At 50.6% G+C, this 23,964-nt stretch overlaps 1 protein-coding gene across 7 annotated transcripts in view; it reads right to left on the bottom strand.

Annotated features, from left to right (window-relative positions):
• Positions 1–23,964, bottom strand: part of HIP1 (huntingtin interacting protein 1) — a 197,357-nt gene that overhangs the window by 63,531 nt on the left and 109,862 nt on the right. For 3 of the 7 annotated variants that reach the window (XM_039460460.2, XM_074390659.1, XM_074390658.1), the window contains exon 2: positions 5,033–5,096. In XM_039460460.2, the coding sequence (XP_039316394.1) occupies positions 5,033–5,096 (64 nt within the window). Of the gene's footprint in view, positions 1–5,032; positions 5,097–8,840; positions 9,316–16,612; positions 18,433–23,964 lie in introns of those variants that run through there. The other 4 variants (XM_074390655.1, XM_074390654.1, XM_074390656.1 and 1 more) reach the window with 3 other exon arrangements.

The raw sequence follows: 23,964 nt of genomic DNA, 5'->3' as shown, positions 1-23,964 counted from the left end.
TATTTTTAGTAGAGACGGGGTTTCACCATGTTGACCAGGATGGTCTCGATCTCTCGACCTCGTGATCCACCCGCCTCGGCCTCCCAAAGTGCTGGGATTACAGGCTTGAGCCACCGCGCCCGGCTCTTTCTTTCTTTTGTTTTTCTTTCTTTCTTCCTTCCTTTCTTTTTCTTTTCTTTCGAGACAGGGTCTTGCTCGGTTGCCCAGGCTAGAGTGCAGTGTGGCACGATCTTGGCTCACTGCAGCCTCCGCCTCCCAGGTTCAAGTGTTTTTCATGCCTCAAGGTTCCCCATAGCTGGGATCATAGGCATGTGCCACCATGCCTGGCTAATTTTTGTGTTTTTCGTAGAAACGGGGTTTCGCTATGTTGCCCAAGCTGGTCTCGAACTCCTGGCCTCAAGAGATCTGCCCCGCTTGGCCTCCCAAAGCTCTGGGATGACAGGCGTGACCCATCACACCTGGCCTAGATGTAGGAATGATTTCTGAAATGATTTTTGGTTTCACCTAAAGTACAAGCCCTACAGACTGCAGGAAGCAGTGAGGAGAGACTGGCAGCCCCAGCCTCCCCGCACTCACCTCTCCCAGCAAACCGGGCTTACTTTTCCTGAAAGCAGCCTCCTAAACAGAGCTAGCCAGGCACCCGGGCTTTATTTTACTAAATTTAAATTACTTGTCTTAATTTATTTTTTAGAGTCTCCTTGTGTTGCCCAGCCTGGAGTGCAGTGGTGAAATCATAGATCATTGCAGCTTCCAGCTCCTGGGCTCAAGTGATCCTCCTACTCAGCCTCCCAAGTAGCTGGGACTACAGGCATGCACCACCACACTCAGCCAATTTTTTATTTTTTGTAGAGAGGGGTCTCGCTATGTTGCCCAGCCCAGTCTTGAACTCCTGGGCTTATCTGATCCTCCTGCCTCGGCCTCCCAAAGTGCTGGGATTACAGGTGCAAACCACCGCACCTGGCTGAGACACCCTCACTTTCAAATGGGCAAGGGGACCTTCCTGGCATTCTTTCACATTATAAGCATTTTTATGCCCCAGTTATGTGTCAAAGACTGTAAAATGCATTCAGGAAGAAAAAAGAAAGAAAAGAAGAAAAATAAGACTCAGTCCCCAGCCCTCCAGGAGTGAATATCAAGGTGACGGGCCAACCTGTTCTGCATTTGGGCATCTGTGATAAATGTCTAAGCAGCATTTCTGAAGTCAGACTTCCTAATGCCTATTTAGTTTGTATCTAAGGCAGCTGACATAAGACTTGATAATACATAAAGGGGCTGAGCCCGGTGGCTCACGCCTGTCATCCCAGTACTTTGGAAGGCCCAGTGGGCGGACTGCTTGAGCTAGCTGGGAGTTCAAGACCAGTCTGGACCACAGTGAGACCCTGTCTCTGTAAAAAATTAGCCAGGTATGATGGTGTGTGCCTACAGTCCTAGCTACTCGGGAGGCTGGGGCGGGAGGATCACTTGAGCCTAGGAGTTAGAGGCTGCAGTGAGCCTCTAACTGTGCCACTGCACTTCAGCCTGGGTGACAGTGTGTGACCTACCTCAAAAAAAAAAAAAAATCTTGGGGATATCTCTAACTAAGCGTTTACAACTGTACTGTACGGAGTTGATTTTTCAACATTTATTCACCATTTAGAAATTGTGAATCAGAGACTAATAGAATGTTAAAGCTGGATTGTTAAATCTTTGAAAAAAAAAATTTTTTTTTTGAGACTGAATTTCGCTCTTGCTGCCCAGGCTGGAGTGCAATGGCACGATCTCAGCTCACCACAACCTCTGCCTCCCAGGTTCAAGTGATTCTCCTGCCTCAGCCTCCCAAGTAGCTGGGATTATAGGTGCCCACCACCATGCCAAGCTAATTTCTAAATTTTTAGTAGGATGGGGTTTCACCATGTTGGCCAGGCTGGTCTTGAACTCCTGACCTCAGGCAATCCGCTTGCCTCCACCTTTCAAAGTGCTGGGATTACAGGCATGAACCACTGCACCCGGACTGAAGTCTTCTTTGTCCAACTCTTTGATCGAACAGAAAGTGACATAAGGCTCATGGAGGCCCCACTCAAGGTTCCAGAGTGAGACTGAGAGTTCCAGAGGCAGGATTTCAGAATCTTCTTCCAGGATCCCTTCCCTCCTCCACACGCTTCCCCAGCAGCGTGTGACCTGACCTTCCTGCTGTAGGCCTGGCCTCTCTGTCCCCATGTCTTGTCCTGAAGAGCATGCTGCCCAATGAAAACTCTCTCCCTTACTCATACCTTTTTTTAATTTAAGACGGAGTCTCGCTCTATTGCTTAAGCTGGAGTTCAGTGACACGATCTTGGCTCACTGTAACCTCCGCCTCTTGGGTTCAAGTGATTCTCCTGCCGCAGCCTCCTGAGTAGCTGGGATTATAGGCATGCGCCAACACACCCAGCTAATTTTTTGTATTTTTAGTAGAGACGGGGTTTCACCATGTTGGCCAGGCTGGTCTTGAACTCCCAACCTTGTGATCCACCCACCTCGGCCTCCCAAAGTGCTGGGATTACAGGCGTGAGCCACTGCGCCTAGCCCCTCCCTCATATATCAGATCGATCACAAATTATTAGTAGGTCAAGCCTGCGTCATTTCCTCTGAGAAAATCAACTGAGCCATTTAAAATGAAAGCTTCTCTTGGTTTGGTCTGAATCATCGCAAGGGTACCAAACGTGATAGAAGAAAGCAAGGGTCCTGTGTCTTTCTGGGGGAAAAAAGAGTAAGATCCAGCTAGGCTTGCTGAAGGGCTAGACTTCTGGGTTAGCCTAGAGAGGTTCCGCAGCCCCCTCCTAAATCCAGCCAAAGCATCTTCCCACTAATGGCGAGCTGCTTTCCCGCTAGCAAACAGTTCACACACCACACTAAGCGATGCTGGGCTTCTCTGGCTATCTACCCTGAGGGTCGGTCACCTCCATGGGTTTGGGACAAGCTGCTCTGTCCCGATGGCTTTGGGACACGCTGCTCTGACCCGCCTCTCAGTGGCACAGCCACCAACAGCCCAGGCGAGGAGGAGCTTCCCATTGCAGACAGAAGTCCAGCCTCCGAGGCTGGGTGCGGTGGCTCATGCCTGTAATTCCAGCACTTTGGGAGGTCAAGACAGGAAGATCGCTTGAGCTCTGGAGTTTGAGAACAGCCTGAGCAACACGGTGAAACCCCGTCGCTACTAAAAATATAAAAAATTAGCCAGGGGTAGTGATACACACCTGTGGTCCCAGCTACTTGGGAGGTTGAGGCAGGTGGATCTTTTGAGCCTGGGAGGCGGAGGTTGTAGTGAGCCGAGATCATGCCACCGCACTCCAGCCTGGGCGACAGAGCAAGACTCCGTCTCAACAATGACAACAACAACAAAAGAGGCCTGGCGAAGTGGCTGACACCTGTAATCCCAGCACTTTGGGAGGCTGAGGTGGGCGGATCACGAGGTCAAGAGATCAAGACCATCCTGGCCAACATGGTGAAACCCCATCTCTACTAAAAAATACAAAAATTAGCCGGGCGTGGTGGCGCGCCTGTAATCTCAGCTACTCAGGGGGCTGAGGCAGAAGAATTGCTTGAACCTGGGAGGCAGAGATTGCAGTGAGTGGAGATGGAGCCAGTGCATTCCAGCCTGGGCAACAGAGCAAGACTGTCTCAGAAAAAAAAAAAGTCCGGACTCTGCTTGCCCGGAACTCCTCCTTGCTCTGGCCCAGCACACAGAGAGTTAAAAGCTTAGCCACCTCCCTGGCAGCTTCTCTCAGCCTTTGGGGATTAAGCTCTCCAGCTCCAGGATTCTGCCACTCAAAGGCAGAGCCCCAGGGATTCACCAGCCAGTATGGTCCTGTGCCTTTCTACAAAGCCATAGGCTACTCCTATGTGTGGGGGGTTTACCAGGGGACTTTCAAGTCACCCATTCCCTAATCCAATTCCCTAATTCAAGGCTCTTGTCTTCTGTCCTCTGGGATAGATTGAACCTGTTCATGAAGGTAGAGTCCCTGCCTCGGTTTAAGGTCAACCAATCACTGAAGCTAAGACTTTCTTTTTTCAGCCGGGCGTGGTGACTCCTGCCTGCAATCCCAGCACTTTAGGAGGCTGAGGCCAGGCGTTCAAGACCAGCCCGGCCAATGGTGAAACCCTAATCCTACTAAAATTACAAAATCAGCCGGGTGTGGTGGCACACGCCTGTAATCCCAGCTACTCAGGATGCTGAGGCCCAAGAATCGCTTGAATCCAGGAGGCGGAGGTGGCAGTGAGCCGAGAACATGCCACTCCCCTCCGGCCTGGGAAACAGAGTGAGACGATCTCAAAAAAGAAACAAAAATACTCTCTTTTTCTTTCTTTCTTTTTTCTGCTTGAAAAGGAGATGATTATTGATTGTCTCTGCGGGCAAAGAGAGGATCTGGAGGACTTTGATAGCCGGTGAAAACCCCTCCTGACCCTCAGGAGCTCTCTCACCGGAAGTGACTTTCAAGTGACTTCCACATTCTCCAAAGCTTGAGTCGGCCAGATGCAGTGGCTCTCCCCTGTAATTCCAGCACTTTGGGATTACAGAGGAGGGAGGATTGCTTGAGGCCAGGAGCTTGAGACCAGCTTGGGCAATGAGCAATACCCCATCTCTACAAAACAGAAAATAAATTAGCCAGGTGTAGTGGTGCACACCTGTAGTCCCAGCTACTTGGGAGGCTGAGACGAGAGGACTGCACGAACCCAGGAGTTGGAGGCTGCAGTGAGCTGTGATTGAGCCACTGCACTCCAGCCTGGGCAGCACAGCAAGACCCCATTTGGAAACAGAAAACTAGGAACGCTTAAGTCCTCAAGGAGAGGAGCAGGATCTTTGGCAAGTTGAAAGGCCTGGGCTCCACAGCCTCCTTGGTCTCTGTCACCCTGAAGGTCTGTGCTTTCTGGGAAGCTGCTGTCATCAGAAGCTGAAGGGGTCTGGCCTGCGCCGGGCTGCCCCTTCCGGGAGCTGAGTGAGGGAGCCTGGCCCTGACCTCAGTCCCCACACTTTAACCTCCCTTGTGGTTGGTCATCCAAGCAACATCCAAAAGGATATTTCTGGCGTGTTTTTCCTTTACAGCCACTTCCTGCGTATTAATGGCCTTATTGATGCTGACAGTCTGAAAAACAAGAAGGGGGGAGGGGAAGGAGGATGAGATGAATAAGCCTCTGAGAGTGGCTGAGACCCTCCCAGTTGCCCGCCCCTTTCTCCTCCTCCAGCGATCCTCCCCCGCTGCCCCGCGGGGTGGTCGGTCCCTCTGCAGGCGCCCAGCTGGGGGCAGAGGTGGGCAGCACTCCCGGGAGCCAGCTGGCCGGGCTGTCCTGAGGCAGCGGCCACCGCTGCCTGGCATTGGCTGTGCCCAGCTGCTGCTCCCGCCTGCCACTCACTCCCTTGGCACAACACATGGCAATTAAAGCCCGCACAAAGAGATGCTTTTCAGCCCCCAGGGAAACATTAGTTCTTCCGGGAGCAGGAGGAAGAGGTGCAGAGATCAGGGAACCACCGTGACCCAGGACCCCCAGCTGCCTCTCTCCCCTCTAAACCTTCCACGGGGCCGTCCCCAGCTGGCCAGCACTGGCATGGCCACTGAGTCTTTGTTTGCCTACACTCCTGGGCATTTTCCAACTCCTAAGCAAATTCCTTGGACTTCCTTAATGACATCAAAGGACATTAAACATTTCCTCTCAATCCTTTCTTAAAGTAACTTTTTTTTTTTTTTTTTGAGGAGCCTTGCTCTGTTGCCCAGGCTGGAGTGCAGTGGCGTGATCTCGGCTCACTGCAACCTCCGCCTCCCGGGTTCAAGCAATTCTCCTCCCTCAGCCTCCCAAGTAGCTGAGATTACAGGTGCATGCTACCATGCCTGGCTAATTTTTGTATATTTAGTAGAGACAGGGTTTCACCATGTTAGTTGGTCAGCTACCTGGTCTCGAAATCCTGACCTCCGGTGATCCGCCCACCCCAAAGTGCTGGGATTACAGGCTTTTTTTTTTTTTTTTTTTTTTACACAGAGTCTTGCTGTGTCACCCAGGCTGGAGTGCAGTGGCACAATCGCAGCTCACTGCAACCCCTGCCTCCCAGGTTAAAGTGATTCTCCTGCCTCAGCCTCCCGAGTAGCTGGGATTACAGGCGTGCACTACTATGCCCAAGTAATTTTCATATTTTTAGTACAGACGGGTTTGACCATATTGACCACGCCGGTCTCAAACTCCAGACCCCAAGCGATCCTCCCGCCTCTGCCTCCCAAAGTGCTGGGATTACAGGAGTGAGCCACTGTGCCCGGCTGAATCATAACTCTTTTTAATTTTACAAAGCACATATACATAGGAGTACCATTTACACAAACACAGAAATGTGATTATTCCATGTTGGCTGTTTTCTAAAGTACAGGTTTTCTCCTTTTTCTGTTTTGATGCCATTGTCACTGACCCATGTTAAAAACCTGTTATGTGTCACAGACATATAGCCACACATGCACATAAATACCTACATACTGAAGAGGTTACAAAAATTAGATTGTCATCTACAGATTTCTCTACATCTTGCTTTTCTTACTTAAACATATCTCCTGGAAAATTCTGTAAATGGGGTACAAACCCCCTTTTTTTTTCTGGAGATAGGATCTTGTCCTCTCCCCCAGGCTGGAGTACAGTGGCACAATCATGGCTCACCGCAGCCTCCAACTCCTGGGCTCTAGCGATCCTCCTGCCTCAGCCTCCTAAGTATCCACGATGCTCAGTTACTTTCTTTATTTTTAGTAGAGACAAGGTCTCACTATGTTGCTCAGGCTGGTCTCAAACTCCTGGCCTTGAGTGATCCTCCCACCTCAGCCTCTCAAAGCACTGGGATTACAGGCATGAGCCATTGTGCCCAGCCAGGAAAAAAATCTTTAAAATTTTAGGTGTGATAAATATGTTGTGGTTTAATTTTTAAAGAGGTTTTGTTTTTTTTTTAAAGGTTCATACTGAAATATTCACTGGCAAGATGATATAATGTCTAAGATTTACTTCAAATAATCTGGACAATAAAAAGTTTCGTGGCTGATGATATAGACCCACGGATCAGCAAACTACGGTTACAAGACAAAACCAGACCAGACTGACACTTGGTTTTGAAAATAAAGCACTTCAGGGTGTCGAGGCGGGTGGATCACCTGAGGTCAGGAGTTCAAGACCAACCTGGACAACATGGTGAAACCCCATCTCTACTAACATACAAAAATTATTTGCAACCTCAGAGAAAAAGAAAAATAAAAAAACAAAAATTAGCTGGGCGTGGTGGCAGGCGCCTGTAATCCCAGCTACTCGATACTTGGGAGGCTGAGGCAGGAGAATCGCTTGAACCTGGGAGGTAGAGGTTTCAGTGAACCGAGATCCCACCATTGCATTCCAGCCTGGGCAAGAGAGCAAGACTCCCTCTCAAAAAAGAAAAGAAAGAAACAAAGCTTATTACAATTCCTGACCTCAAGTGATCTGCCTGCCTCAGCCTCCCAAAGTGCTGGGATTACAGGTGTGAGCCACCACACCTGGCCTAATTTTTGTATTTTTTAGTAGAGATGGGGTTTCACCATGTTGGCCAGGCTGATCTCGAACCCTTGACCTCAGGTGATCTGCCTGCCTTAGCCTCCCAAAGTGCTGGGATTACAGGAGTGAGCCACCGTACCTGCCAGCGTTTTTGTTTGTTTGTTTGTTTTTAAGAGAAAGGGTCTTGCTTTGTTGTCTAGGCTGGACTTGAGCTCCTGGGTTCCAGCGATCCACCTGCCTCAGCCTCTCAAGTAGCTGGAACTACAGCTACACACCACCACATCCAGCTGCTGGTTTTTAAAATTTTTGGATATGTTTTTTTTTTTTTTTTTTTTTTTGAGACGGAGTTTCGCTCTTGTTACCCAGGCTGGAGTGCAATGGCGCGATCTCGGCTCACCGCAACCTCCGCCTCCTGGGTTCAGGCAATTCTCCTGCCTCAGCCTCCTGAGTAGCTGGGATTACAGGCACGCGCCACCACGCCCAGCTAATTTTTTGTATTTTTAGTAGAGACGGGGTTTCACCATGTTGACCAGGATGGTCTCGATCTCTTGACCTCGTGATCCACCCGCCTCGGCCTCCCAAAGTGCTGGGATTACAGGCTTGAGCCACCGCGCCCGGCCCTGGATATGTTCTTAAATCCATGTTTCCTTGGTTCTCCTTTCTCTACCAGACTTAACTTAAACAGTATAACCTCTGTTGTGAGCTGAACTGTGTACCCTCTCCCCACAAAAATCTATAATCACGTCCAACCCCTTCCCCTGTACCTATGAATGTGATCTTATTTGCAAACAGGGCATTTGCAGATGGAATCAGTTAAGATGAGGTCATACTGCAGCAGGGTCATATTAGGGAATGTAATACGACCGGTGATCCTCAGAGATGATGAAGGGATCCAGAGCCACGCGGGGAGGATGCTACGTGAAAACAGGCAGAGAAGAGTGATGCTCCTACAAGCCAAGGAATGCCAGGGACAGCCAGTGGCCACGAGAAGCTAGAAAGGATCCTTCCCGGCGGGTGCAGTGGCTCACGCCTGTAATCACAGCATTTTGAGAGGCAGAGGCCGACGGATCACTTGAGAGGCCGGGGGCTCGAGATCAGCGTGGCCAAGACAGCGAAACCCTGTTTCTACTAAAAAGTATAAAAATTAGTCAGGTGTGGTGGCGCACGCCTGCAGTCCCAGCTACCAGGGAGGTTGAGGTGGAAGGATCGCTTGAGCCTAGCAGGCAGAGGTTGCAGTGATGGCACCACTGCACTCCAGCCTGGGCGAAAGAGCAGAACCCCGTCTCCAAGAAAACAAAAAAAGATGCAAGAAAGAAGTGAAGAGTTCATTCCCCAAACCTCACCACGAAGCAGTGCTGCTCTCCCACGGAGACACAGTGCTTACAGCTTCTTCTTAACACGTCCTTCCCTGGGCCATGGTCCTCAGCTTCTGCCAACAGAACTGACCCAAACACTCTCTTCTCTGCACACGTCCTCCAGTGCATTACAGCCGCTTCAACCACGTTCTTCCCCTGGCACCACGACAATGGCAAAATTCTGGCTGCAGACAGACCCCTGGGCAAAGTCTCATACTTCTGGAGCCCATAAAGGTTGTCTGCAGTCAGAAAGGACTGGCGAGGCACATAAAAACGTAGGAGGACAAGACACCAAAGTCTGTAAGATACTGACCTGGATGTGGTCAATTTCCAGGGGGTTTGGGAGGGCCTGTAAGGAATACGGGCCGTGAGGAGGAGGGGCAAACCAGGTAGTTGGAAATGCTGGAAGTGGGGCTGGATGCGGTGGCTCATGCCTGTAATCCCAGCACCTTAGGAGGCTCAGGCAGAAAGATCACTTGAGGGCCAGGCGTGGTGGCTCAAGCCTGTAATCCCAGCACTTTGGGAGGCCGAGGCGGGTGGATCACGAGGTCAAGAGATCAAGACCAACCTGGTCAACATGGTGAAACCCCGTCTCTACTAAAATTACAAAACATTAACTGGGCATGGTGGTGCGTGACTGTAATCCCAGCTACTCAGGAGGCTGAGGCAGGAGAATTGCCTGAACCCAGGAGGCGGAGGTTGCGGTGAGCGGAGATCGCGCCATTGCACTCCAGCCTGGGTAACAAGAGCGAAACTCCGTCTCAAAAAAAAAAAAAAAAAAAAAAAAGAAAGATCACTTGAGGCCAGGAGTTCAAGACCAGCCTGGGCAACATAGTGAGACCTCATCTCTAAAAAAAAATTAGCTGGGTATGGTGGCATGCACCTGTATTTCTAGCTACTCTGGAGACTGAGGTGGGAGGATCACTTGAGTGATCCAGGAGTTGGAGGCTGCAGTAAGCTGAGATTGTACCACTATATTCCAGTCTGAGTGGTAAAGCAACACCTTGTCTTAGAAGAAGGAAGGGAGGAGGAAGAAAGGAAGGAAGGAAGGAAGGAAGGGGGGAGGGGAGGGAAGGAAGGAAGGGGGGAGGGGAGGGAAGGGAGGGGAGGGGAGGGAGGGGAGGGAGGGAGGAAGGGAGGAAGAAAGGAAAGAAGGAAGGGACAAAAGAAGGGAGGGAAAAGGGAGGGAGGGAGGGAAAAAGGAAAGAAGAAACAAAGGAAAGACGGAAGGAAGGGAAGGAAAGGAAAATGCTGGAAACGGCTTCAGGGCCTCCAGAGAGGACCCGTGAAAAATTAGCTGGGTATGGTGGCATGACTTAGATTTACCCTAAAAATGTCTGTTCCCAGTGCCTGGCCAATTGCTCAAGCTTGTGGTCATTATGAACCTTGCTCACAAAAAAAAAAATCTTAAAGTAACAAATTTTAAAAATCCTTAAAATTCCGTTAAGCCATGTAGAATAATATACCATGAGTTTGTGACTACTGATTCTCTGGGTGTGCGTGTATAGCTGACCTCAGGAAAGTTCTGTGCTATAAGTGTTGAAAGGAGAGAGACACCTTTTAAACTGAGACAGCCTCAAGGAAGACTTCTGTGGGAAGCAAAAAAGTTCCTCTTCAAAGTTTCCTTCTTGTTAAAGAATAAATCATACGTGTGCTAATAACCCTTTGTTAAGCCCTGTCCTATGCAGCTGTTAGACATGCTTACAGGCTTAGTACATTCTATGTCCTTGTACTTTAACCAAGCAATTTGTGCTGGACGTGCCCACAGGCATGTCCCAGCTCGCCATTGCTTTCACCTGTTTAGAAAAGTTTTAAATTGTTAGCCAATCAGGTTTTAGTTTAGACTGCGAGGTCTGGCTCCAGCCAATGGAGATCAGACACAGCAGTAAGGACGACCCCAAATGCATACAGGATAAATAAGTCTGCTTTTCCTTTGTTCATTGTACTCTCGTGGCAAGACGGCTAGTGAGGGTACCCTTTGTGCAGTGCAGGATGTAAAAAAGTAAAAATTGCTTGCTGAGAGATCCTTTGTCTCAGTGCTAATTTCTCTTTGCGGCACTAAGCATCTGTTTCCAACAACTTTTTTTTTTTTTTTTTTTTGAGACAGAGTTTCGCTCTTGTTACCCAGGCTGGAGTGCAATGGCGCGATCTCGGCTCACCCGCAACCTCTGCCTCCCGGGTTCAGGCAATTCTCCTGCCTCAGCCTCCTGAGTAGCTGGGATTACAGGCACGCGCCACCATGCCCAGCTAATTTTTTTGTATTTTTAATAGAGACGGGGTTTCACCATGTTGACCAGGATGGTCTCGATCTCTCGACCTCGTGATCCACCCGCCTCGGCCTCCCAAAGTGCTGGGATTACAGGCTTGAGCCACCGCGCCCGGCCCAACAACTTCTTAAAGGGAAGGGAGGGCTGACTGTTCAGGTGCCATCTCCTGCCATTTACCCACTTCTCTCATGTATGTCTCATAGAAATGCTGGGGGTGCTTGGGACTGTTGTTCAGAAAGGTGGAGAAACTTGCCCAAGGTCATACTCTTTGGTTCCAAGCCCCGAACGACCACCTGCTATGTACTGTGAAGGGGCTCAGGCTTGCAGGGGACTGGGGCCGGGGTTCTGGACATAGATGACAGGGCTTCCAGGCAGAAGAAATGCCATAAGTAAAGGCACCAAAGTGGAAAGGCATGGAGCAACCTGAAGGGCGGACAGGGGATGGGGGAGGAGCCAGAAAGCAGGTGTGGCTGCACATGGGAGGCTGGTGGGCTTCTGAGTGGCAAGAAGGGATGACAGCAGGTGGAGCAGAATGGGCCAGCAGCAGCAGCAGCTGGAATGGAGCTGGATGGAGCCTGGAGGTGACAATTCAGGGAGGAGTCTCACTCTGTTGCCCAGGCTGGAGTGCAATGGCACGATCTCGGCTCACTGCAGCTTCCACCTCCTGGGTTCAAGTGATTCTCCTGCCTCAGCCTCCCCAGTAGCTGGGATTACAAGTGCATACTACCACACCCGGCTAATTTTTGTATTTTTAGTAGAGATGAGGTTTTGCCATGTTGGCCAGGCTGGTCTCAAACTCCTGACCTGAGGTCATCCACCTGTCTCAGCCTCCCAAAGTGTTGGGGTTAAAGGGGTGAGTCACCATGCCTGGCCACATTTTTATTTAATTTATTATCATTATTTGGAGACAGGGTCGTGCTCTGTCACTCAGGCCAGAGTGCAGTGGTGTGATCATCTCACTGCAGCCTCAACCTCCTGGACTCAAGCAATCCTCCCACCTCAGCCTCCTGAGTAGCTGGGGGCACGTAGCACTACACCTGGCTGTTTTGTTTTGTTTTTTTCCTTAAGTAGAGACGGGGGTCTCACTATGTTGCCCAGGCTGGTCTTGAACTCCTGGCCTCAAGCAATCCTGCTGCTTCAGCCTCCTAAAGTGCTGGGATTGTAGGTGTAAGCCACCGTGCCTGGCCAGAAGCTACTTAATAGCATAAAAGTACAGGAAAAATGGAACCAAAATGAAAGATGTGAACATGGAAGTGACCTAATACAAGGTGGGCTGTAAAAGGAATTTTAGTAGGACTGACAGATAGGAGCTCCGGGTTACGGGGAGACCGCAGAGGCGTGCATCCGTGGTGCCTCCAAGATGATGCAGAGACTTTGGGAGGCCGAGGTGGGCAGATCACCCGAGGCCAGGAGTTCGAGACTAGCCTGGCCAACGTGGTGAAACCCTATCTCTACTAAAAATACAAGAATTAGCCAGGTGTGGTGGCGCGTGCCTATAATCTCAGCTACTCAGGAGGCTGAGGCAGGAGAATTGCTTGCACCTAGAAGGTGGAGGTGGCAGCGAGCCGAGATCCCGCCATTGCACTCCGGCCTGGGCAATAGAATAAGACTCTGTCTCCAAAACGAAGGATACTGCAGAGGCTCTGGACCCAGACAGGGGGAGGGTAACAGCGGGGCCGCGGGCTGGGGAGACGCTGAAGGAAAAGGACCGGAGGGAACAGCGAGGCCAGGTGGCTCTTGGGTAAGAAAGAGCCATTTTTAAAAGAACGAGAAAGTGAACTAGCGATTAACAGTGGTGATAATCATCAAGCTGATGGCCGATGATGAGTGCTTAGGCCAGGCCCCTCTGTATGAATTATCTTAGGTAAAGTCTTCCAACTCTGCAACCTATCAGTAGGTGCGTATTAGTATTAATCAGCTCCATTCTGCAGATGAAGAAACCAAGGTAGCTAAGAGCTCTTAGGCCTAGAAAGGCTAAGTAAGCCTCGCTGGGGCGGCTTATGCCTGTAATCCCAGCACTTTGGGAGGTTGAGGCTGGAGGATTGCTTGAGGCTAGGAGTTTGAGACCAGCCTGGGCAGCATAGCAAGACCCCCATCTCTACAAAAATTTTTTTTAAATAGCCAGGTGTGGTGGTCCACACTTGTAATCCCAGTACTTTGGAGGCTTAGGTGGGAGATTCCTTGAGAACAGGAGTTTGAGAACAGCCGGAGCAACATAGTAAGACACCACCTCTACCAAATATATATATATATATATATATATATATTTTTTTTTTTTTTTTTTTTTTTTTTTTGAAACAGAGTCTCACTCTGCTGCCCAGGCTGGAGTACAGTGGTGCAGTCTCAGCTCACTGCAACCTCCACCTTCTGGGTTCAAGCAATTCTCCTACCTCAACCTCCTGAATAGCTGGGACCATAGGTGCCCGCCACCATGCCCAGCTAATTTTTTTTTTTCCTTTTTGAGACAGAGTATTGTTTTGTTGCCCCAGCTGGAGTGCAGTGGCACGATCTCAGCTCACCGCAACCTGCACCTCCCAGGTTCAAGCGATTCTTCTGCCTCAGCCGCCCGAGTAGCTGGTACTACAGGCACACACCACCACGCCCACCTAAGTTTTTCTATTTTTGTTTTAGACGGAGTTTCACTGTGTTAGCCAGGATGGTCTCCATCTCCTGATCCAGTGATCTGCTCACCTCGGCCTGCGGAAGTGTTGGGCTTACAGGCGTGAGCCGCCCCACCCAGCTTAATTTTTGTATGTTTAGTAGAGGCAAGGTTTTGCCACATTGGCCAGGCTGGTCTCAAACTCCTGACCTCAAACGATCCACCCACTTTGGCCTCCAAAAGTGCTGGGATTACGAACATGAGCCACCACGCCCAGCCTTTAAAAAAATCACAAGAGCCAAGTGCCATGGCTCATGCCTGTAGTCCCAGCTACTTGGGAGGCTGAGGCAAGAGGATCACTTGAGCCCAGGAGTTTCAGGCTGCAGTGAGCCATGATCACACCGCTGCACTCCAGCCTGGGGGCCAGAGTGAGACCAAGTCTCTAAAATAAATGAATACAAATTAAAAAAAGAACTGCTAAGTAGACTATCCAGGCCCGCTCCATCAGCAAGTAGAAGGTGGGGTTTCAGACTTGGCAGTGACCGCGCGCTCAGGCTCAGGATCACAACCTGGGCGCTAGACACGGCCGTCTACACCACAGAGACGCAGTCAGAATCCACAGACTGGAAAAATGGGTTAAACTTCACAAGATGAAATCCAGTAGGAATAAAGGAAATTTTCCAGACCTCGGCCTAAACTCACAGGCACAGGAGCAGGGCTTGTGAAAACAATTAAGGTGTTTCATTTGGCTGCTAAGTTAATATTAGCAAGTGATATAGTTGACGCACATGCAAGTCTTTGGGGCCCATTGCCTAGCCTGTGGCAAGCCTTCCTGGGGCCCGTTCTGGGTTCTAAGCCTAACTGTGGGTCCTGCAGGGGGCCGGGGAGTGTCAGATACTGAGAGGTTTCCAGGGCGGAGGTCCCTGCTAGGAACAGTTTCCCGTGGCTTACTAACACTGTGTAACCAGCTCTCCACCGCACCCCCCATTGTACACACCCCTTCTTCTTTCTACTTTCCAAACCCTGACCTCCTTCAAGCTCACACCCAATGGCATCTTTTTTAAAGACTTACCAAGCTACTCAGACCTACAATGTATTTTTCTCTCCTTCCTTCCTTCCTTCCTTCCTTCTGTCTTCCCTTTTTTTTTGAGACAGAGTCTCGCTCTGTCATCCAGGCTGGAGTGCAGTGGTGTGATCTCATTTCATTGCAACCTATGCCTCCTGGATTCAAGTGATTCTCCGGAGTAGCTGAAATTACAGGCCCACACCACCACGCCCGGCTAATTTTTGTATTCTTAGCAGAGACAAGGTTTCACCATGTTGGCCAGGCTGGTCTTGAACTCCCGACCTCAGGTAATCCACCTGCCTCAGTCTCCCAAAGTGCTGGGATTACAGGAATGAGTCATTGTACCCAGCCCTTTTTTTTTTTTTTTTTAAGAGGCAGGGTCCTGTTCTGTCACCCCCGCTGGAGTGCAGTGATGTGATCACAGCTTACTCCAGCCTTAAACTCCTGGACTCAAGTGATCCTCCAGCTTCAGTCTCCTGAGTAGCTGGGACTTACAGGCAGGTGCCACCACACCCAGCTAATTTTTTTGTATATTCTGTAGAGATGGAGTCTCCCTATGCTGCCCAGGCTGGTCTTGAACTCCTAGGCTCAAGTGACTCTTCCCCCACAACCTCCCGAAGCGCTAAGATAACAGCTGTGAGCCACTGCACCTGGCCTTTTTTTTTCTTTTTTGAATTCCTATTTCTCGCAATACGTTTGACACGAGTATTACCTTCCGTCTCTACCCAGACTAGAATCCCAGGGGCAGGGACCCTGCCTTCTCCTTCCCCATAGGCCCACAGTTTTGAAGGCAGGTCATAAGTCCATAAATCATCAGGACTGGCTGCTTCCTAGCACTCCCCTATCTAAAGCGCACCAGGTAGAGGCCAAGCATGGTGGCTCATGCCTGTGATCCCAGCACTTTGAGGGGCCAAAGCAGGACAATCTCTTGAGCCCAGGAGTTCGAGACCAGCCTGGGCAACACGGTAAGATCCCATCACTATACAAAAACTTATTTTTTTTTTTGAGATGGAGTCTCACTCTGTCACCCAGGCTGGAGTGCAGTGGTGTGAGCTCGGCTCACTGAAACCTCTGTCTCCCAGGTTCAAATGATTCTCCTACTTTAGCCTCCCAAGTACCTGGGATTACAGATGCATGCCACCATGTCCAGCTAATTTTTATATTTCTTTTTAGTAGAGGCAGGGTTTTACCATGTTGGCCAGGCTGGTCTTGAACTCCTGGCCTCAAGTGATCCACCTGCCTCAACTTCCCAAACTGCTGGGATTACAGGTATGAGCCACCATGCCTGGGTAATAAAAATTTTTTTAGAAAGAGTCCCAGGTAGGCCAGGCACAGTGGCGCAGGTCTGTTATCCCAACACTCTGGGAGGCTGAGGTGGCTGGATTACTTGAGGTCCGGAGTTCAAGACCAGCCTGACCGACATGGTGAAACCCCACCATCTCTACCCAAAATACAAAAAGTGGCCATACATGGTGGCGCGTGCCTGTAATCCCAGCTACTTGGTAGACTGAGGCAGGAAAATCACTTGAACCAGGGAGGTGGAGGAGTCTGCAGTGAGCTGAGATTGCACCACTGCATTCCAGCTTGGGTGACAGAGTGAGACTCCGTCGCAAAAAAAAAAAAAAAAAAAAAAAAAAAAAAAAAAAAAAAAAAGTCCCAGGTGTGTGATTCACAGTCTCTTGAGAAAATCTACTCCCTTCTCCTCCCCGCCCCAGACTCTCAGAAAGGACATCATTTGGTTCTGTACTGTCCCCGGCCCCTCCGCAGGCCAATGCCTGGCGGCCCCTCCCACCCCCGAGGGTGGGCAGTGTGGGGCTCAGCGGCTCACCTCTGGAGGGGGCTCTGGGTTAGGGAACATCCTCTGAGAACAGGCTGTTCTCCGGACTTCCCTGGAGTCACACAGGACCTAAGAGCAAGTCGTGTCTCCCCTGAAAGGGCGGCATTGTCCACCGCTTCCTGACCCAGCGGGGCCTCCTGTCCCAGGCTGGTTCCGGAGAGCCAATTACCAGCAGGCACCGCAGGAAGGGCGCTTTCTCCCAGCCTCTCTTCCTCCCTCCCCAGCACTCCCCGTCCAGCCAGGCGGTGGCCAATGGGAAACCCTCTGGCCTTGCTCGTGTGGGGAGTGGGGCCGGGCCTGGCCTGTGGGGACGGCTGGGCACTGTCCGGTCACAACACACAGCTCTTGGCAGGAGTCCAACCCGCGGGCTGCCAAGGCCAGGCTGGCTCGAAAGGTCCCATGGCAGAAGCTGGCACAGGGATGTGTCCCAGGTGGGGGTGGCAGGTCCCCAGGCAAGGGGCCAGGGAAGGACCACCTGAGAACAGGCAGCCCAGATGGGAAAGGAGAAGGGCAAAAGAAACGCACAGGAGGCCGGGCATGGTGGCTCCACCTGTAATCCCAGCACTTTGGGAGGCTGAGGTGGGCGGATCACCCGAAGTCAGGAGTTCGAGACCAGCCTGGTCAAGACGGTGAAACCCTGTCTTTGCTAAAAATATAAAAATTAGCCCGGCGTGGTGGCGCGTGCCTGTAATCCCAGCTACTCAGGAGGCTGAGGCAGGAGAATTGCTCCAACCCCGGAGGCGGGGGTTGCGGTGAGCCGAGATTGCACCACTGCACTCCCGCCTGGGCAACAAGAGCGAAACTCCGTCTCAAAAAATAAATAAAATTTAAAAATAAATAAATAAACAGAAAGGCAGAGGAAAGAACCGAGAAGTGCAAGAAGGGAAGGAGGCATTTGCTCAGGGAAAAGCACAGCTCATTCTCCCGCCGCCCCAGCAGCCTCAGTGATGGCCTCCCACCTGGGGACCAGGAACCGGGAGACAGCAATACCTCCAGCATCCCGTGTTGCAAACTTTCAGTAAACAGACCAGACAAGTGGGCCAATTAACACCTGAGATTTGGCCAGGACCCCGAGCCTGCATTTCTGCAATGGCTTCTAGGATCTGCCAACCAAATTCATCCCACTCAGGGCAGAAAGAATCTGCCCCGCAAAAATATTAGGTGGGAGTGGTAGAGCCTGTAGTCATAGCTACTTGGGAGGCTGACGCAGGAGGATCACCTGAACCCAGGAGTTCGAGGCTGCAGTGAGGTATGATGGTACCCCTGGACTCCAGCCTGGGTGACAGAGGAAGACTGTGTCTCAAAAAAACAAAAAGAGAAAAAATAAAAGAATCTACTCCAGGTGCCTGATCCTGAGATGCAGGGCAGAAAGGGGACCTCAGGCCATCAGTTCCACCTGGAGAGTGAGAAGGCTAGCAACGGGAGAGGTGCTGTGAAGTACCTGGGGACAGCGACAGGTTACAAAAGCCAGCCCTTATATGTCGACTTGGTTGGAAAGAAAAAAAAGAAATAAAATTTTTTTTTAAAAAAAGGGCCAGGCACGGTGGCTCACACCTGTAATCCCAACACTTTGGGAGGCAGAGGCAGGTGGATCACCTGAGGTCAGGAGTTCGATACCAGCCTGACCAACATGGTGAAACCCTGTCTCTACTAAAAATACAAAAATTAGCCAGGCATGGTGGCGTGTGCCTGTAATCCCAGCTACTCAGGAGGCTGAGATAGGAGAATTGCTTGAACCCGGGGGAGAGCTGAGATTATGCCATTGTACTCCATTCTGGGCAACAAGAGCAAAACTCCACCTCAAATAATAATAATAATAACAATATTTTTTTTTAAAGAGGCTATAATCAGAGGCCAAAGCGGGCAAATCCCTTGAGGCCAAGAGTTCAAGACCAGCCTGGCCAATATGGTGAAACCCCATCTCCACTAAAAATACAAAAATCAGCAGGGTAAGGTGGCACACACCTGCAGTCCCAGCTACTGAGGGGACTGAGATGGGAGGATTGCATGAGCCCAGAAGTTTAAGGTTGCAGTGAGCTATGATCGTACCACTGCACTCCAACCTGCTGGGCGATGAAAGAAGGAAGGAAGGAAGGAAGGAAGGAAGGAGGGAAGGAGGGAGGGAGGGAAGGAGGGAGGGAGGGAGGGAGGGAGGGAGGAAGGAAGGAAGGAACGGGCTAGCCACGGCAGGTTGCAGTCCAGGTGGCAACAGCTCAGGTTAACAGCTGGGACCTTCTGCGTGAGCAAGGATGATGACAGGGAGAGTATAGAATCAAATGGAGATCAGGTGAGGCTGGAGAGCAGAGGGACAGGTGAGGCACCGAAAGCCAACAGAGCGTCCCCCCTGGGGAGCCTTCAGTGCCCCTGGAGACTGCTCTGGTCCCAGCTGCAACAGTTGGAATTTGCTGTCCAACATCAGGGTCTTTTTTTTTTTTTTTTAGATGGAGGCTTGCTCTGTTGCCCAGGCAAGAATGCAGAGGCACAATCTGAGCTCACTGCAACCTCCAGCTCCCAGATTCAAGCGATCCTCCTGCCTCAGCCTCCAGAGTAGCTGGGATTACAGGCTAATATTCTGTATATTTAGGAGAGACGGGGCTTCACCATGTTGGCCAGGATGGTCTCGAACTCTTGACCTCGTGATCTGCCGCCCTTGGCCTCCCAAATTGCTGGGATTACAGGTATAAGCCATTGTGCCTGGCCCATCATGGTTTTTAATTATTCTCTTGATCAAAAATAATAATAGTAGAGCTGTTGTCACTGGATCAGTGACAGCAGTAGCAGCCGCTGAGCCTCACTTGGGTCTCCTCCTCCTCCCAGGCCCTGCACGGGTAATTTGTTTCTTATCCTCCTTTGGGCCCTAGAAGGCTGGAAGTCTGAGCCCCTGTTTTCCACAAGCTGCTTGCAAGTAGCACAGCCCGCAAGAAGTGAAGCCAGAATTCAAACCCAGGTCCATCTGAGCGCACCGCCTCCTCCACAGCGTGCTCCCTTCTGTAACTCACAGGATCTAACACAAACCTGTCACCAACCAACACCCTCCCCACTACTGCCTGCCTCACCTTCTTACCCGTGACAGCTGCCCACCTTGTTTTTGTTTTTTAAGAGGCAGAGTCTCGCTCTGTTGCCCAGGCTGGAGTACAGTGGTGCAGACATGGCTCACTACAGCTTCAACCTCCTGGGTTCAAGCAATCCTCCCATCTCAGCCTCCCAGGTAGCTAAGACGACAGGGGCATGCCACCGCACCCAGCTCATTTTTAAATATTTTTTGTAGAGATGGGGTTTGCTATGTTGCCTAGGCAGGTCTCAAACTTCTGGCCTCAAGTGATCCTTCTGCCTCTGCCTCCTGACTAGCCAGGATTAGAAGCACATACCACCACACTCAGCTAATTTTTGTAGAGGTGGGATTTTACTATGTTTCTCAGGCTGGTCTTAAACTCCTGGGTTCAAGCACTTTGCCCATCCCAGCCTCCCCGAGTTTTGGGACTACAGGTGTGAGCCATGCGCTGGGCCCTAAAATGGTAAATCTTATAGTTTGGATATTTTACCACCACACACACACACACACACACACACACACACACACGGAATTACAAGGTAGATTAGCCTCAACAACATGCCACATGAAAGAAGCCATACATGAAATGTGACACAATGTGCAATCCTATTTGTATGAAACGCTCAGAATGGGCAGAACCATAGAGACAGAGAGCTGACTGGTGGCCACTGGGGTCTGGTAGGAGAGGGACTGGGAAGCGATTCCTTAATGGGTGTGGGTTTCCTGTTGGGGTAATGATAATGTTCTGAAATTAAATAGTCATGTTAGTTGTGCGACAGCGAATATGCCGAATGCTACTTATACACTTTAATTGGTTACAATAGCAAATTTTGCGTAATGTATATTTTGTCACAATAAGAAAACATAAAAAACACTGAGAAACTGATATATATATATATATATATATATATATATATATATATATATATATGTTGTTTTTGAGATGGAGTCTCCCTCTGTTGCCTAGGCTGGAGTGCAGTGGGGCAATCTTGGCCATTTGCAACCTCCACCTCCTGGGTTCAAGCAATTCTCCTGCTTCAGCCTCCTGAGTAGCTGGGATTACAGACATCCACCAGCACACCCAGCTAATTTTGTATTTTTAGTAGACATGGGGTTTCACCATGTTGGTCAGGCTGGTCTCGAACTCCTGACCTCAAGTGATCTGCCTGCTTTGGCCTCCCAAAGTGCTGGGATTATAGACGTGAGCCACGCCGCCCAGCCTGATAAAATGATTTTACTGAATACCTACTATACGCAAGGCAGGGCTGCCATACAGGTGGTAAGACTCTTTGCCATACAACCACAAGAGGGCCTTTCATAGACAGTAATGGACAGCGATGCACCTGCACACAGCTGCCAGGATGCAGGGCACCACGCCAGGGGCTGTAAGAGAGCACACAGATGATAGCCAGGGGTGGCAGCTCATGTCTGGAATCCCAGCACTTTGGGAGGCCGAGACAGGAGGTTTACTTGAGGCCGGGAGTTCGAGATCAGCCTGGGAAACACAGTAAGACCCTATCTCTACAAAAATAAAAATTTAGCTGGGTACGGTGGTATACTTGTAGTGCTGGCTAGTTGAGAGGCTGAGGCAGGAGGATCACTGGAGCCCAGGAGTTGGAGGCTGCAGTGAGCTATGACTGCACCACTGAACTCTATCCTGGATGACAGATAGAGACCCTGAAGTTAAACGGTCATGTTAGTTTCGCAACAAAAAAGTGGATCTTGTCCTCAAAAAGACAAAGACTGTACTTCTCCTTTCCATCTTTCCTTTCTTCTCCTCTGACTATACTCACGCCTGTAATCCCAACACTTTAGGAGATCGAGGTGGAGGATTGCTTGAGCCCAGGGGGTGGAGGTTGCGGTGAGCCGAGAGAGATCGCGCCACGGCACTCCAGCCTGGGTGATATGGCGTGACTCTGTCTCAAAACAAAACACAAAAACAAACAACAAGAAAAAAACCGGCCGGGAGCGGTGCTCACACCCGTAATCCCAGCACTTTGGGAGGCTGAGGCGGGCGGATCACCTGAAGTCAGGAGTTTGAGACCAGCCTGACCAATATGGTAAAACCTTGTCTCTACTAAAAATACAAAAATTAGCCAGGCGTGGTGGTGGGCGCCTGGCATCCCAGCTACTCGGGAGGCTGAGGCAGGAGAATCGCTTGAACCCAGGGGGCGGAGGTTGCAGTGAGCTGAGATCGCTCCACTGCACTCCAGACTGGGTGACAGAATGAGACTGCCTCAAACAAACAAACAAACAAACAAACAAATACAGAAACAGAAAATGTACTTTATGAAGAAAAGAGACCAGTTATGGGTGTACAAGTTACTTATATCTATGAGTAGCACACAACAATGAATAGTGTCAGAAAACTAAACCCCCAATGATACAAAGCTTCCAGAACAGGTGTAGGATACACACAAGGGTTACCATATTACATGAGAAGCCAAAGGAACAAGGGAGGGATGGTGTGCTGCTTTCAGCCAAGGGAGATCATAAACTCTAATCCTGCTTCTGTCTTTTCTGTCTGGAACAATCTTTGAACTGAAAAAGCCAGAAAAAGCACCAAAAGAGACAACCCAAGTCCAGGATGAGTTCGATGCTGGTAGGATTGCCCTGGGGGCCGAGCGAGCTGAAGCCTTCTGACTTGGGTGGGTAACACACAGTACAAGGAATTGAGAGATTTTTTTGTAGAGATGGGGGGGGGGCGGGTCTCGCTTTGTTGCCCAGCCTGGTATTGAACTCCTGGCTTCTAGCTGATCCTCCTGCCTTAGCCTTCCAAAGTGCTGAGATTACGGGTGCAAGCCAGGTTTTCAATTTTTTAACAGTGGGAAGGAAGAAGAGGAGGAGAAAGAGTGGGGGGAGGAGGGGGAGGAGGAGGGGGCAGGAGGGGAAGAAGGAGGAGGGGGAGGAGGAGGGGGGAGGAGGGGAAGGAGGAGGGGGAGGAAGAGAGAGAAACTAGCAGCAGGAGGCCACAAAGCCAAAAATGTTTTACCATCTGGACGTTTGCAGAACATGTTTGCTGGCCCCTGGGCTAGATAAAGCAGCCTGTAAGGGTGGATGCCCACATTTACAAAGGCAGTACTGGCCCCCATCACTTTAGGGTAAGGCGTGCTGGCTCCCTGAGCCTGTGTCTTCCTCCCCACGTTTACCCGGGAGGTACATGTCAGGCACAGTGACTGATCTGACTGATCCTGGGGACAACAGTAACTGCATTTAGATGACTTTTTTTTTTTTTTTTTTTTTTTTTTTGAGACCAAGTCTTGCTGTTGCCCAGGCTGGAGTACAGTGGTATAATCATGGCTCATTGCATCCTTGACCTCCTGGGCTCAAGCGATCCTCCCTTCTCAGCCTCCCAAAGTAGTTGGCAGCACAGGCGTACGCCATCATGCCCAGCTAATTTCTTTTCTTCTTTTTTGAGGTGGAGTTTTGCTCTGACACCCAGGCTGGAGTGCAATGGCGCAATCTCGGCTCACTGCAACCTCTGCCTCCTGGGTTCAAGCGATTCTCCTGCCTCTCAGCCTCCCAAGTAGCTGGGATTTCAGGCACCTGCTCCCATGCCCAGCTAATCTTTTTCGTAGAGACGAGGTTTCACCGTGTTAGCCAGGCTGGACTTGAACTCCTGACCTCAGGTGATCATGCGCCTCGGCCTCCAAAATGCTGGGATTACAGGGCCACCGCTCCGGGCCACTCATTTTTTATTATTTGTAGAGGTGGGGATCTCCCTATGTTGTCCAGACTGGTCTTAAACTCCTGACCTCAAGCCATCCTCCTGCATCAGTCTCCCAAAGTGCCGGGATTACAGGCGTGACCCACCGCGCCCGGCCTCAGCCTGGTTCCCTGTGTGAGTCTTGGTTTCTTGGTCTCCTTTTCCCCGTATGCCAGCTGCCTCCCTCATAAGGGAATATCTGTGATGACCCTCGGGGTGCCCACTCAGGCTTTCAAAGTGGCCTGGGACGTAGGGCACAGGGTAAGAGACTCGGAGGCCAGGTCTTGGGGAAAAGGAAAAGCTGCCTTATGTTCCCTCCTCTGATTCCGCAGGGGGCTGTGGCTTCGAAAGGGGCTCCTCCCTCGTGAGGCTGCGCCTCATCGTCAGGGAGGAAGCCTTGGTTCCACTTCCGCAGCACCCCAAACTGCAAAGTCACGCTCACAGGTATTGCACCCAGAGGGTTCATTCCCCATTCATCATAGTCACTGGTTGGGCAAGGCTCTCTGCCTAGAAAACCCAGCCTTGGGTAAATCCACGAGACGTATCCTGATCCTTCACTATTCACGGAGCCAGATTGGAGTGGCC

The sequence above is a fragment of the Saimiri boliviensis genome, chromosome 20, assembly GCF_048565385.1.
Source record: "Saimiri boliviensis isolate mSaiBol1 chromosome 20, mSaiBol1.pri, whole genome shotgun sequence".
Lineage (NCBI taxonomy): Eukaryota > Metazoa > Chordata > Mammalia > Primates > Cebidae > Saimiri > Saimiri boliviensis.
The sequence above is the reverse complement of the archived record's forward strand: the minus strand, read 5'-3'. Positions and strand labels throughout refer to the sequence as shown.